Genomic DNA, 12,785 nt, shown 5'->3' with positions numbered 1-12,785 from the left:
GAGGCTGTTGGTAAAACTTGGAATTCAAGAGCGGAATTCCACTTACATTAATTTTATCACTTGAGTCGTACATTAATTTTATCACTTGAGTCGTACAATATTTGCAAGTCTTTGGCATGGTGCATCAAGCTGGAATTAATATAGACATGATGGAATGAACGGAGATCAATTCTTCGTCAGTATAGAAACACAGATTGGTAGAGAAATATAGTTACTGAATTAGAAATTAGTGTTCCACCGGTACAGAAAAATACGTACCCAGCTGTGAATCTTACTGATACAGATAGTGATACCAATAATTTTATATTTACTTTGTTCATGACTTATATTCTTGCATCTATTTACACTAGTGTTTCATAACAAAGTGCACACCTTCCAAGTATGCGATGCATGACTGCTCTATTAGAATATTTTACTATGCGATGACTGCTCTATTAGAATATTTTACTATGCGATGACTGATCTATTAGAGTATCTCGGTCTTTTTCATGCAAAGATAATAAGTTGAATGTTTTAACAAAGCAAATCTTGCACATTTTATGCTAGAATAGTGCTCAACACTAATCCTGTTATACCCCAAGTTTTGTTGGTATAATATTTATGATGATGATGATTATAATGACGATCAGCACGAGTGTTTATTAATCGGTATCAGAAGAGCTTAATAACTGATACCGATCAATGCCAAAATGGCAAATATTGGCTCCAATTTGATACCGATCCGACTATTGGTAGAAAACTGCTGACAACAACAAATAAACTAAGGAAATATAGTGGAAGAAACTGACCAGCGGCAATTGGACTGACAAAACAATATGCTGAAGGATTTGAGTCATACACTCCACACATTTAATACACTTAGCTAACCACTAGCAACTGTGCTACACTCCCACCTAATGTTGTGCTCAGCACAATTAAGGTGGTGTCAATATGCACTACATTATCCTTGTTTGAGGTCCTGCAATGCTGTCTATTATCATGCATACAGCGGAAATTTAGTGATGAATAGCACAGTAAAACAGCCACTCTTGCTATCATGGATCCACTGGATTTCTCGGCGGTACACATGTATCGTGTATCATCTACTGTAAGGCATCACAACTTAACCATTGAAATGTTTTATAATCCACAGTATTGCGGTTACATAGATGCTATCACAAACAGATACTGCAGTTCATAATTATGCAGTGCTAGCACAACTATACCTTAGGTTCTTGGTTGCACTTGTTTTTGTGGTAGCACACAATTTTAATGATTTCCATGATCTCCTAGGACTAGCTTGCATTCAATTAACACCAAGTGTCACTCTGATTTATATACATCAGTTCTGGATTATATGTTGTACTGCGACCATGCCAAACCTGCTTCAAGTGCTCACACAGTACACAGTGTAGTGAAGTGGCTGCCCAAAGTATATACACATAATGTCTTTTACTCTTACATACGGACTTCTGTTTGAGTGTGTATAGACATATATGTATACACAATTCTGTTAAATCAATTGTCAGGAAACTACACACATAAGTATACCAGATTGAGGGCTACAGCAGCAGCAGCCTGGTTGTAAAAAAATACTTGCACCATATGAAAGGTGAACGTGATACTTGCTACCACCCTCCACAATGTATGTAAGCCTGTGACTACAAATCCTTTGCCACTAATATTTTGTTCGTACAAAAAGATGCTTTGTACTATTACATTACACTAACCACAACACAAGTATGGCTTTATTAGTCACCAATGGTGAAGTATTTTATTTCTTAATTACAGAACGTTTTTCCCATTAGCGGATAATAACAACAAAAGTCGTAAATGTCAACAATCTTTATAGTTTGGTTACAATAAAAGAGTTAGCACAAAATACTTGCTTAGCACACAAACTAACATGACTATCAACTACTATTCCATACTACAGTTCAGTTTCTACATGTACAACACTAGTCATTAGTCTATGTCAATTTCAACCATCAGGTAATATATGCGGTATTTTTCAACAACATGATTACGGTACATCTCAAGATACAAACCCTTGGAGAGGTCTAACTGACGCTGATAAGTGACAATGTTAGTGTATCCCTCGCCATGTCTGTGTCGCAGGAACCCCACTTCTCAGCTTGCCTGATCTGCATCTTAGCTCTGCTAGAATATCTTTGTGAAGCAGTTGTGGGACCTCCTACTTCTTGTACATTTTCAAGGCCTTTAGTACTCCTATCTCCCTCTAGGCGGTTACATGGTGAACCATAGTTGTCTTTATCAACCAGAATAAATCCAACAAAAGATGTTCCATCACTGATGCCAAATGTAGGATCATGATCACTACTATCAGCCAGTGCAGTATCCATGGCAACAGTGATTGTAACAGTGATGCTGTCAGTACTTGACAGTACACCAGGAGGTACCAGTTGTTGTTGTAGTCCATGTTGCCAGTCTACTCCACTAGTAGGAAGGATTTCTAAATATGTAGACTCAACATTGTGTGGTCCAAAGATGGTAGAGTATTTGTGTATCCATTTTGGGGTCATTAGTTGACGGTAAGGCAGGATGGTTTGTACCACTTGAACCTGATGGAAACAATGCTACCATAATACTAAACATTCAATATCTTATAACTACTCACCTTCTTGTCAGCTTCCCCTACAGCAGAAAGACCAATTGTCACCAGTAGCACAAGCACAAACATGTTGTTCAAATCACTGCTAGGAGATCTGACTATTACTTGCTAACTCTTCTATCATCGGTTTAGTAAAATGCTTTTGTACTTAAAGGATGGTACAGTCAGCTATTACATCATTGCACATTTACAAAAGCAACCAGTCAGCAATAGGAATTATGTCATCCTACAAATAAGCACAGCAAATTTAGCAGATTCCTTATACAGTGTCAGTACATTAACTATGTACAGTGTCATTATCTCAATATGTGCTTGAACTGTATTCTTCCACTACTCATTTTGCCTTCACTTCACACTCATTCATTTTCTTCCACTTTTGTTTTCTTTAGAACAGATATAACTGCATTGTCTTCATCAAGACAAATTGTTGTCATGCTTACCCAGTTCCTTCTTTCACACCTGAGAGATTTTCTAAGTTGTATCAGCTCTGTGTTGATGCTGCTGATATCCACAAAACATGTAGCTTGCAGTACGTGAGGAGACTACAAAATATCCTACATCGAATGTTAAATCAAAGGACACAACATCTTTGCCCAACTGCTCTAGCATTTCCTCACGAATGTGTTTTCAGTTACTGGTTGTTTCAATGCAAATGTCCAACATCTAGGTTTCGACTTTCACTTCTTAAGAAGATTAATTACCTAGAATCTTTCCTCTTACTCGTCTCATTTTGGAGGCTGTCAGTTGCTATTACTCCTGTATCCTCCTGTACGCACTCCTGTAATAGTACCCTTTGCAGTAACTGGACTTTCTGAGTTAGTGACATTTACCACATTGCCAATGCTAACTGATGGAAAAAATCATTTTTAGTTGCTTAAGGTGGCGCTGAACCGATTAAGGGCAGCCGCACAAAGTTAATTGTACAGCATGTTTGTGGTAATGCATGAACAAACGCGGAAATTCATAGACCACTGCGAAGCGTCTCAGTTGACAAACAGAACAAGCTCTGTCAGACCGCCCAGCTACTTTTGTTGATACAACTAACGTTATTCACACTATAAAATTATTAGCTTGTCACAACTCTGGTTAATTCATTGGCGAAAGGCACCAGCTGCCATTGCGTGATTACTGTTATACGGACCACGCCCTGATTAGCCACACCATCTCCTTTGTCGCTACATAACTTCAAAATTATGTACCACAGACCATCAAAATTTGGTACAGGCATTGGGTAAGCGATACTCTACAATAGTACACTTCAAATTTTCGCGATTCGGGTTTGATGGAGTTGTTAGCCAATGTTGTAGCCTACGGGTGTGCGTTTTCACTACTTTCCATGTTGTTATCAGTGAAAAGAAAAGCGTAGAATTGTTCTACAAGGTGAGAAATGGTTGGAACCGAAGTGGCTTAGCGCTAGGTTGTTCATTGGCCAAGTTATTTTAAAATCGGGTTAAAACTTGCGAGTCTCATAGGCGAAAAATGAAGGCGTGTTATTTCATGAAACTTTGTAAGCTAAACTAAAGTATCACAGGCTATCACAACAGCTTTTAAGGCGTAGATTAAGTTGTACACTAGCGAAGTTTTGGGTCACCCTAAAATAGCTCATTAAGCGTGTGGGTTGAAACAAATTGTTTTGTGCGGCTGAACTTAATCGGTTCAGCGCCACCTTAACCATATACCGTCTCCCCCTGGAGTAGTCTTCATAAAAGCTTCACACATGGTAATCTCATATCCAATTCTGCAAAACAAATATGCCAGACATGATCACACATAAAGCACCATTTTGCTCAATGTTCAGTAACTATGGAACACTGTTTAAGCTGTGTAATGCTAGCTACTATGAAGATACGTCAAGGATGACTAAAGGAACAAAGGCAAAGATTGAATACCTGACATCAGAAGCATTCTCAAATCTGATTGGTGAGTGAAGATTGTAGCCAAACTTGTATTGTGTGCCTTGTGGTCTGGGTACTATTGTCATGTCAAGAAATTTTAGGTAGCTACCAGCTAAAATGGGCAAAGAATTAGCAACAAAGGGTCACTGCTGACTGCACAGAAGCCACAGATGTATGTATTGCATTACCAATATGATGAATGACACAATAGAGCATTATACAACAACCCTGGCTCATGATACTAAGGATGCATAGCTTTGTACACAATAGCAGAGATACTTAATAGGAGCAGTGTGCCTTTACACACACTGTATCTTGAGAGTTTACCATAGCACAGTGTTCAACTGCATGTACTCAATAGAACCTCCCATGTTTTCAAATACTTGAACTATAATACTTGAACATCACATGTAGTATTATCAAGAGGTCATTTCAAAGTTGTATGTGGTCAGCATATGCCCAGCACCATTCACTCTTATTTAGGAATACTATGTCCAACAAAAAAGCTATAAAGGTTAGAAGCTACTAGAAAACTGCTGAAAACAAGGTTGATCACCTGGCATGTAAATTTACTTCTGCTGTAGCTATTAGCAATAACTATAGTGGTAGATGATAACTATAGTGGTAGATGATAACTATAGTGGTAGATGATAACTATAGTGGTAGATGATAACTATAGTGGCAGATGATAACTATAGTGGTAGATGATAACTATAGTGGTAGATGATAACTATAGTGGTAGATGATAACTATAGTGGTAGATGATAACTATAGTGGTAGATGATAACTATAGTGGTAGATGATAACTATAGTGGTAGATGATAACTATAGTGGTAGATGATAACTATAGTGGTAGATGATAACTGGTAGATGATAACTATAGTGGTAGATGATAACTATAGTGGTAGATGATAACTATAGTGGTAGATAATAACTATAGTGGTAGATGATAACTATAGTGGTAGATGATAACTGGTAGATGATAACTAGACAGATGCAAACAGCATCGTGGGACGAGCCTGAACATATTTAATGGGCAAGCAAACAAAATTATTATGTAGATAAATCAATGTTATTGTTTTGTGACTGATTCATTATTTTACATACTAATTCTGCCTTCTCTGCTGCAAGATTGTGTCCCTTTGCCGAGCATATCTTGTTCTGGAGTATTCTCTGTTTCTCCTTCGTCTTTCTTCAGCTTCTTCTGGTGTTTCTTGGTCCCTTCTCAATCTGTACAGCTGTCTCCTTCTTGTAAGCCGTTCTTCTGCATTCATTTAGCCAACCTTAGGTGATTTTCATATTCACGCGCTGATACACGTGTTTCATACGCTGTAATCTACGTTGTATATTTCTCCGTGACATGGTCAATGAGACGAACATATATGGAAGTGCTGTAATCTACATCGTATATTTCTCCGTGGCATGGTCGATGAGACGAACATATATGGAAGTGCTGTGATTTATGCCGTTTATTTCACGGTAAGTCCGTTTATTTCAGGGTCTCTTTCCGATTTCTTCTGTAGTTTTTTGGGCATGGTCGCTGAGACGAAAGTTACGTGGGCGACTCGCTAGTGTGGGGCTCGCTCAGGCTCGCCCCAACTATAGTGGTAGATGATAACTATAGTGGTAGATGATAACTATAGTGGTAGATGATAACTATAGTGGTAGATGATAACTATAGTGGCAGATGATTTCCCTAGTTAAAGTACTGGTAATGATCCCAACACTGTAATTTTTATACTAGGCATGCATCCACAAGGATTGTGGGTGTTCGCCTGGCTTTCTGGAATTATCTTCATAAAGTCTCTCGTATGTGTGTACCTACGTACCTATCTCAATGTCAACATGTATACCTAAAAGTTTTTCGTGTATAGATTTGAGGGTTAAACTGGTAGCTAGTTGGAGACTTAGATTCCATCAGTTATCAATTTCTACAACGTAACTCGGAAGTATGCCTCAAGTATATACTACCAATATACTTTCTAGTAATGTTTACCTGCCCAGGAAGTAATGTAACGTATAATTACACAGCCTTCAGACTTTCCATGCGGTCTTCTTTCAGGTTGATGTGGTATGTATGCACAGTTCTGTCTGATCAATTCAGGAAACTGAGGGTATACATTATTTTGCTTCCACCACGTTACATGTATGATTCGGTATTAATTGGATGCGAAGTTATTTATTTCCTTAGCATTTTATCCGTCTCTGAGTACTAGCTGCTAGCAAAATGCAGTAAAATTGTGTTACCAATCTACATATTTGATACAGCAAAACATGTTACATGCATAGAAGATAAAATAATATAACTACCAACTACTGTGCAAGCCCTTGCAGCTACAATTTAGTCAGATGTTTCACACCAGGCACTGATCACTACAGTTCATTAGTCTATGTCAATTTCAACCATTAGGTAATTTATGTTATATCTTTCATAGGCGTCATGACGGTACATCTCAAGATACAAACCCTTGGAGAGATTTAACCGACGCTGATAAGTGCCAATGTTAGTGTATCCCTCGCCATGTTCTGTGTCACAGGAGCCCCACTGCTCAGTTGGCCTGATCTGAATCTTAACTGTGCTAGAATATTGCCGTGAAGATGTTGTAGGACCACTTCCTCGTCTTATATTTTCAAGAGTGTTATTACCCCTGACTCCTTCTATGAAATGACATGGGGAGGTACTACCATAATTGCCTTTATCAAACAGAGTAAACCCATTGAAAAATGTTCCATCACCAATACCAAATGAAGGGTCATGATCATTTCTACTATCAGCCAGTACAGTATCCATAGCAACAGTGATTGTAACAGTGACACTATCAGTACTTGATAGAACACCGGGTGGTACCAGTTGTTGTTGTAGTCCATGTTGCCATTTTACTCCAGTGGTAGGATAGATTTTGAGATATCGAGTGTAGACAGCGTGTGGTCCAAAGATGGTAGAGTGTTTGTATATCCATTTTGGGGTCATTAGTTGACGGTAAGGTAAGATGGTTTGTACCACTTGAACCTGATGAAAACAGCAAGTACCATAATCCTTCAGTGACTTTATTACAGCTACCTAAGTTAGTACTCACCTTCTTATCAGCTTCTATTTCAGCTGAAAGACCAATTATTGCCAATAGCACAAACACAAACATGTTGTGATTATTGTCAGTGAAGCACAACAACTTACAAAGAAATTTTGTAGGTTAATAACAAATATTGGGTTGGTATTGCAGTTATGGGTAGTATTTGTGACCAAATATGGTTTTGTGGTGGCTGTATTTATATATCTGTTGTACCCAGGTTTTCATTTCAATATCTCTTTTGGTTTCAATATCTCTTTTTGGTTTCAATGTAACGGCTCTTGCCAAGTGCATGCTAACTGTGTAGAATTCCTACTTGTTATATGGGATTGTAACCTCCAATTCAAAACCATGTAGTGTGTAAAACTATGTCAAAACCATATCAAAACCATGTGATCAAATGGTAGTTTGCCATACAGCAAGTACATAGGAATTCTACACAGTTAGCATGTACTTTGCAAGGACCATGTAAAAATTGAAACTGAAAGGAGATATTGAAATCAAAACTTGGTACAATAGTTATATAAATACAACCACCACATAACCATATTTGGTCACAAATGCTACTCATAGCTGTAATACCTATCTCCACTATCAGCCAGTGCATTAAGGTTACATAGCATGTTTGTGGTAATGCGCGAACAAACGCGGAAATTCATAGACCACAACGTAGCGTCTTAGTTGACTAACAGAACAAGCTCTGTCAGACCACCCAGTTACTTTTGTTGATACAATTCACGCTTTAAAACTATTAGCTTGTCACAACTCTGGTTAATTCACTGGCGAACGGCACCAGCTGCCATCGCGTGATTACTGTTATACAGACCGCACCCTGATTAGCCACACCATCTCCTTTCTTGCTAAATAACTTCAAAATTATGCACCACAGACCATCAAAATTTGGTACAGGCATTGGGTAAGCGATACTCTACAATAGTACGCTTTGAATTTTCACGATTCGGGTTTGATGGAGTTGTTAACCAATGTTGTAGCCCACGGGTGTGCGTTTTCACTACTTTCCATGTTGTTGTCAGTGAAAAGGAAAGCGTAGAATTGTTCAACAAGGTGAGAAATGGTTGGAACCGAAGTGGCTTAGCACTAGGTTGTTCATTGGCCAAGTTATTTTAAAAATCAGGTTAAAACTTGCAAGTCTCATAGGCGAAAAATGAAGGCGTGTTATTTCATGAAACTTTGTAAGCTAAACTAAAGTATCACAGGCTATCACAACAGCTTTTAAGGCGTAGATTAAGTTGTACACTAGCGAAGTTTTGGGTCACCCTAAAATAGCTCATTAAGCGTGTGGGTTGAAACAAATTGTTTTGTGCGGCTGGACTTAATCAGTTCAGCGCCACCTTAATATCATCATTGCAGCTGTTTCTTGATTTCACAACTGTTTCCACCATGGTTGTTTGATGGCCACACCCTTTTTGTCAGTTCAGCTGTTTTGTTATAGATTTTTTCTTGTGGCAACCAGTGTTTTTCCAGTACCAGTTTGCTATTTCAGTTCCAGTGCTGGATCTTAGGAACAATAATTCATGCAAAAAAAGCAGCTTGGCTTGGCCAAGAATGAATACATTTACATTCCTAATCAATTCCCAATAACTCTAGTAATTTGGCTACCTTTTTCGATGTAGTTACTGTGGAAAAAATTCTAGCTAATTAGAGGTCAAAGGCCAATGGTAAATTTTCATAAATTGCATTAAACTTGATATCAACTCTTTAGTCATCAGTCACTTTTACTTTTGTAGACGTACCCTTTTTTGTAAAGTCAAGTTGTTTTTGCAAGGATATAATTTTTTTTTTGTGAATAAATGTAGTGTCATATGTACTGATATACTGTAGACTCCGGTTATTAGATGCACGTGATTATTACAATAGTTCTAAAAGGTTGTATTGTATGATTGTAACAATTCTTCAACCATCAAAGTACAGTGCATCCTGTGTATTCAGCTTTAGAAGTTGTCTTAGTTCAAGCAAAAATCATCTGAAATATTATGGCAAGAAGAATATTGGGCACTAAAAACCATCAATGGTAGTGATAAGTACTACAGACCAGCTGTTCTGAAAAAATATGATACAATCTAAATATTGCTAGTGCAATAAAACTTATCAATTTAATAATGAAGTAGGGCTCCTGTAATAAAATATAGTGATGATGGTAGCTATGAGAGAAAATCCATAGCTACTTGCCATTGTAGCGATGCAGAAAAATCTCTACTCAGCATTTTAGGAGTAATACCAAAGTAGGCCACATTGCTCCAATGCCAAGTAGCTAGGGATTTTCTCTCACAGCTACCATTATCTCTTGTTTCACTACTTTTTATCACTGGAACCCTACTTCATTTTTAAGTAATAAATTTTTATTGCACTAGTTTGTTAACTTTTTTGTTAGAGCATAGCTATGAAATACACGTGTGGCTGTGACTGCTGTATTAGCATATCTTGATCTGGCCACTCAGCTATGCAGTAGAGTAAGCTAGTGGGCGTGGCACAACATCTTGTTTTCCTATATATCTAGATTGCTGTTGTGGCTGTGGTCAGACAGGCTGGCAGATGAAATTTTGAGTTATAGATTTTTTTAATAATTCGATATCCAGATGTGCCTGTAAGTGTTTACTTGTTAACCAGGTGCACACCCCACAGCCAGCCAAAGCGAGGCATGCACCTGGTTACTGTAATTGTTGGACAAGTGTGTGTGTGTGCGCGTACGTGCGTGCGTGCGTGCGTGTGTGTGTCATTTTGTCCACGTCAGCAAACAGATATATGAAATGAATGTTTTGTAAACACTGTGTTACATTTTCAAGAAGCTAAGATTCATTGAGGCTGCTATTTCGAAAATTGAGTTTAATGAGTTAAAGAACATATTGTGAACAACTTTCCTTATAAACTATATAAGTGTAATGCAACCGAAAAACAGTGTAATAGGTTTGCAGGATACCAGAAATAGCAAATTCCTTCTAAGAGAAAGAGGCGTGTCCTGTATGCCTTGAGCTTTCTCTAAACAATTCACATGCGAAACATGATAGACACGCTATAAAACAGATGAGAAGATACTTCTGTGCATAATTTGTCGTTTAAAGTGGAGTTATGCTTCCTGATTTTGGAAAGCTGACTATGCTGGGATAAATCCAAATTTTAAAATAGATCCTTACTACACTACCTGGCTAAAAGAATTATTATTAGTAATTGAATTCCAGATGTTCTTAAATTGTTCCACCTTCAGTGTAGCTACATTTATCTATGAATTGTACTGAACAGTTCAATTCGTAATATCAGGGTATTTTTTCTACATTCAACAGTTTTAGCGTCAAAATTGACTACAGTTTAAGCCATCTCACATGTTCCTAGTGAGATAGCCCTTACAATGTGTAGTAATTTATTGTCATTCTATTAATATATTTTAAAGTCAGGTACCAGACATAGGTGTTATCATTCTTCACAATAAAGAACATTTACAAGGTACAAGACTTTTACAACATGCATTGCTTCACTATTGGAATGCAATAAGCTATCATGTTGACATAAGTAAGAAGTTAATACATACAGTAATCTACCTGTTTAATCCAATCACCTGTGCATGAAAGCCAAGAAATTGTGTCTTGAAGGTGACCGGTTTGAGCAATATCCACTGTGGTTTGTTCTGTTCTGTATCATTTTAATGTTTTGTAGTTAGTGATTTTTATATGTTGTGTATCATAGCTGACATGTTATGAGCAGTTATTCTCTCATTCTCCAGGTTTGGGAGGATGCGACAAAGGCTGGTGGGTCAGGTGCCACCTGTGTTCTGTTGGGCCTGCACAATATCATCATAATGTACCACAAGGCATTCAGTATAATCTTGTTAGAACAGCTGGTGTGTGAGTGTGTGTGTGTGTGTGTGTGTGTGTTTGTATGTATGTGTGTGTATTTGTGAGTGAGTGTGTCTGTGTGTTTGTATGTATGTGTGTGTATTTGTGAGTGTGTGTGTGTGTGTGTGTGTGTGTGTGTGTGTGTGTGTGTGTGTGTGTGTGTGTGTGTGTGTGTGTGTGTGTGTGTGTGTGTGTGTGTGTGTGTGTGTGTATAGTGTGTGTGTAGTGTGTGTGTGTAGTGTGGAATGTGTGTGTATTACATTCATACTATATGTATGTTTGTTTTTAGGTGATTATGAATTATGTTGTACATTTTGTACTTATAGAATCAGAATTACAATCTTTTGCTTGAGATTGCTAAGTTCATCCCGAAACAAAATTTGGAACTACAGTGTTCAGAGATCTGCATTGGGCTGGAACTGAGTTCAGACACTCCGTACATCCCCATCATATCACTACAACAGTCACACTACATCCAGACTATATCAGATGACAAAGGGAAGGAGCCCATGTACCTATCCGAAAAACACAGTGTAAAAGTGGAACTACTAGATATCACCAGGTTAATAAAATACTACAGTCAGTATACAATGGGACAGGACACTTAAAAATGAGGATCCCAGATGCATAGTTAAAACCCCTTCACCGCCACTTTTGTAGAGGCTCCAATCTACTGTTTCTAAATTGCTATAACTTACACACCATACCATATAATCCTATAAAACTATATATCAATTTACTCACTATAGAACAAGGAATTCGATTATGTACTTGTTGTTTACACAAGAGCAACCACAAATCCATTATATAACTTTAAAGTACGAAAATCGATCTAAGTAAAACCCACCGTGTAATTTCACTACTTTACAGGCTAGCATTGTTTATAATAACACAATAAACATCACTAACCAGTTTACAGTTGAAGCGATTATCTCCAAGTCTGGTTTTCCAACATTTGAGCAAGTGCTCATGCGCACACAAGCACAAGGTCACTGTTTCGAGGCGTACAAAAGTAGCAACACGCTACTCCAACCTATATAATCCCTCTCCTTATTGTTTCTCTTTATTAGTAGTGCCATTATCACATCGAAGAATTGTCTACAATGTTTGTTATTAACATTCCGAAAGTACGTGATTGTATCATCTAACTGCACAATAGTGCGCGAGAGACCGGTTATCCCTGTTCCTGTTCACTTAAGGGCATGCCCACTACAGGATAAGCGCAGGGGCTACTAAAACGCTCGACTGAAGTTACAGAGCGTTTAGAGTGTGATGCTACAGGTGTTTATAATCGGAAACCGGTTAAGATCTTAAAGAATGGCCTTGGGATACCTTGATATAATATGGTGACATTTTTCATTGA

The 12,785-nt window shown here is 37.9% G+C and overlaps 3 protein-coding genes across 3 annotated transcripts in view; 1 reads left to right on the top strand and 2 right to left on the bottom strand.

Annotated features, from left to right (window-relative positions):
• Positions 1–12,785, top strand: part of LOC136267281 (intermembrane lipid transfer protein VPS13A-like) — a 68,839-nt gene that overhangs the window by 26,677 nt on the left and 29,377 nt on the right. Inside the window, exons 20-21 of the mRNA XM_066062369.1 lie at positions 11,311–11,427; positions 11,749–11,984. Of these exons, the coding sequence (XP_065918441.1) occupies positions 11,311–11,427; positions 11,749–11,984 (353 nt within the window). The remainder of the gene's footprint in view (positions 1–11,310; positions 11,428–11,748; positions 11,985–12,785) is intronic.
• On the bottom strand, positions 1,810–2,734 carry LOC136266430 (uncharacterized). The gene is made up of 2 exons (XM_066061449.1): positions 2,618–2,734; positions 1,810–2,561 (listed from the first exon to the last, which is right to left on the bottom strand). The coding sequence occupies exons 1-2, from the start codon at positions 2,678–2,680 to the stop codon at positions 2,040–2,042; spliced, it is 585 nt and encodes a 194-aa protein (XP_065917521.1). The 5' UTR covers positions 2,681–2,734; the 3' UTR covers positions 1,810–2,039.
• On the bottom strand, positions 6,745–7,738 carry LOC136267283 (uncharacterized). The gene is made up of 2 exons (XM_066062372.1): positions 7,584–7,738; positions 6,745–7,516 (listed from the first exon to the last, which is right to left on the bottom strand). Exons 1-2 carry the CDS (start codon positions 7,644–7,646, stop codon positions 6,890–6,892), a joined length of 690 nt encoding a protein of 229 aa, XP_065918444.1. The 5' UTR covers positions 7,647–7,738; the 3' UTR covers positions 6,745–6,889.

The sequence above is a fragment of the Dysidea avara genome, chromosome 9, assembly GCF_963678975.1.
Source record: "Dysidea avara chromosome 9, odDysAvar1.4, whole genome shotgun sequence".
In the NCBI taxonomy this organism is placed as follows: domain Eukaryota; kingdom Metazoa; phylum Porifera; class Demospongiae; order Dictyoceratida; family Dysideidae; genus Dysidea; species Dysidea avara.
Note: the sequence above shows the minus strand (reverse complement) of the source record. Positions and strands in the feature narration are given on the sequence as shown.

Bases quoted from the DNA above. Each gene is read 5' to 3' on its own strand.
- LOC136267283 (XM_066062372.1), bottom strand. From the start codon at position 7,646: ATGTTTGTGTTTGTGCTATTGGCAATAATTGGTCTTTCAGCTGAAATA. The intron at 7,517-7,583 runs GTGAGTACTAAC...TGTTTTCATCAG, and splicing joins AAATAGAAGCTGATAAGAAG to GTTCAAGTGGTACAAACCAT.
- LOC136266430 (XM_066061449.1), bottom strand. From the start codon at position 2,680: ATGTTTGTGCTTGTGCTACTGGTGACAATTGGTCTTTCTGCTGTAGGG. The intron at 2,562-2,617 runs GTGAGTAGTTAT...TGTTTCCATCAG, and splicing joins TAGGGGAAGCTGACAAGAAG to GTTCAAGTGGTACAAACCAT.